Genomic DNA, 1,889 nt, shown 5'->3' with positions numbered 1-1,889 from the left:
AGTTACTGTTAATACTTCATTTAGAGAATTAACATTGCTTGTTTTCACCTTTTCGATATCAGTGAAGAATTTCACTTGAAAAGAAGATATAAGATTGCCAGGTTTTTGTCTCTCTCACCAAGGTCAGCGGCTATCGGACGCCGACGAAGGGAAATAACCCTGAAATCCGGATCCGTTCGTGCTGCAGATGTTGGTGAGAGGGATAACTACCCTTGGCAAACAGGACACAGTCGTGTGTCGATAAGCCAGCTGGAGGAGATGTCCTCCTGGGGCTAAAAGCAACAGTAACATCCACCCCTAGGGGTCAGCCACACTTAAGTGGCAATATACTACACTTTATCGTGCAGTTACTGTTAATACTTCATTTAGAGAATTAACATTGCAATAATTTGATATTAAATTATTAACCCTAGGCTCATCTCTATTTACAAACTTGTAATTAAGTTGCCATTTTTGTTCTTCTAATAATGAAATTTAAGATGCTAGTTCTAAAAGTATTTAAGTCAAATGAATATTAATGTAACTTAGATGCTTTTGGCATTAAGATATATGTACTCAGTTGTAAATATTTGTTTTTCAGGTTCTGATAGCAAACAATGGTATTGCAGCTGTTAAATGCATACGTTCTGTACGGCGATGGGCATATGAGATGTTCCGCAATGAAAGAGCCATTCGATTTGTTGTCATGGTTACCCCAGAGGATTTGAAAGCAAATGCTGGTAAATGTTTGTTTATTTTTGAATTTTAGCTAAAACTTTGCTTAGTCATAGATTTTTAGATTCCATCCTCACTAAAATGTAAAATTTGTAGCAATATCTCATCACACTGATAAAAAAAACTTTGTATGAATATATAGTGATATGAAGAAAGACTACTTATGATTTTCTCACCGCTTGCTCTTGGCACCTCCTATCCACCTCATATCTCTAAGGTCCACCCTAACACCTCATTATCACTATTGTTTTTTATTTCATTTTCCAGCTCTACCCAGTCACTCTCTGACCAGCCATAACAATCAACTTCCTAAAAAATATATTACTGCTCTAATGTTTTAGAGTGTGCTTTTTTGGGAATATATGAACTACTGACACACACACACGCACACATATATATATATTATATATATGTGTATATGTATATGTATATATATATATATATATATATATATATATATATATATATATATATATATATATATATATATATATATGTATATATAATTCGATTAGAGGTCGTGTTAACCTCATGAAGGGATGGTTCAATACCTAGTATTTTGGGAGAATTAATTTCCTTGAAATAATAGGTATCTATATAAAAACATAGTTTATATTCATGTAAAAGAAGAAAAAGAAACTAGAGATTGGGAAGTTAATAATTGCTTATTATTAACAGCAAATCAATCGTCACTTACAGCTGTTTCAAATAATGCTCAAGAAACATGAAATTTACATTAATGTGATATGAGCCCAATATTATCAGAGGTAAAAAGATGTACATTTGGATGTTATGTGTGTGCTTATGAATTCATTTTAGCAGACTGAATGTTATGGTTTATGATTTGTATTGTTATATGCAGTCTGCTAAAATGAAATCATAAGCACACGTATAACATCCATAATTCATAAGCACACATGTAAAATCCCCAAAAATGAGGAGTAGATAGACAGCCGACAACTGATGAAGGGTCGTTCTTTATGTTACTTGTCCTGTTTTCCATTTGTTTCTCTCGTTGTTTGCGTATTCAACTCATTTGTTTTCGTATTTGATGTTGTTTGTTGTTGGTGATGTCCTGTACTCATATATGTATATGTATATATTTATATTATTATTTGATTGAACGACACTCATCCATTTCCAAGTAAGTTTATCTTATATATAAATACATATAT

The 1,889-nt window shown here is 32.3% G+C and overlaps 1 protein-coding gene across 3 annotated transcripts in view; it reads left to right on the top strand.

Moving 5' to 3' along the window:
* Positions 1 to 1,889, top strand: part of LOC106879448 (acetyl-CoA carboxylase) — a 125,827-nt gene that overhangs the window by 43,279 nt on the left and 80,659 nt on the right. For all 3 annotated transcript variants that reach the window (XM_014929017.2, XM_014929008.2, XM_014929024.2), the window contains one exon: positions 581 to 719. In XM_014929017.2, the coding sequence (XP_014784503.1) occupies positions 581 to 719 (139 nt within the window). The remainder of the gene's footprint in view (positions 1 to 580; positions 720 to 1,889) is intronic.

This window comes from Octopus bimaculoides, chromosome 2, assembly GCF_001194135.2.
Source record: "Octopus bimaculoides isolate UCB-OBI-ISO-001 chromosome 2, ASM119413v2, whole genome shotgun sequence".
In the NCBI taxonomy this organism is placed as follows: domain Eukaryota; kingdom Metazoa; phylum Mollusca; class Cephalopoda; order Octopoda; family Octopodidae; genus Octopus; species Octopus bimaculoides.
Note: the sequence above shows the minus strand (reverse complement) of the source record. Positions and strands in the feature narration are given on the sequence as shown.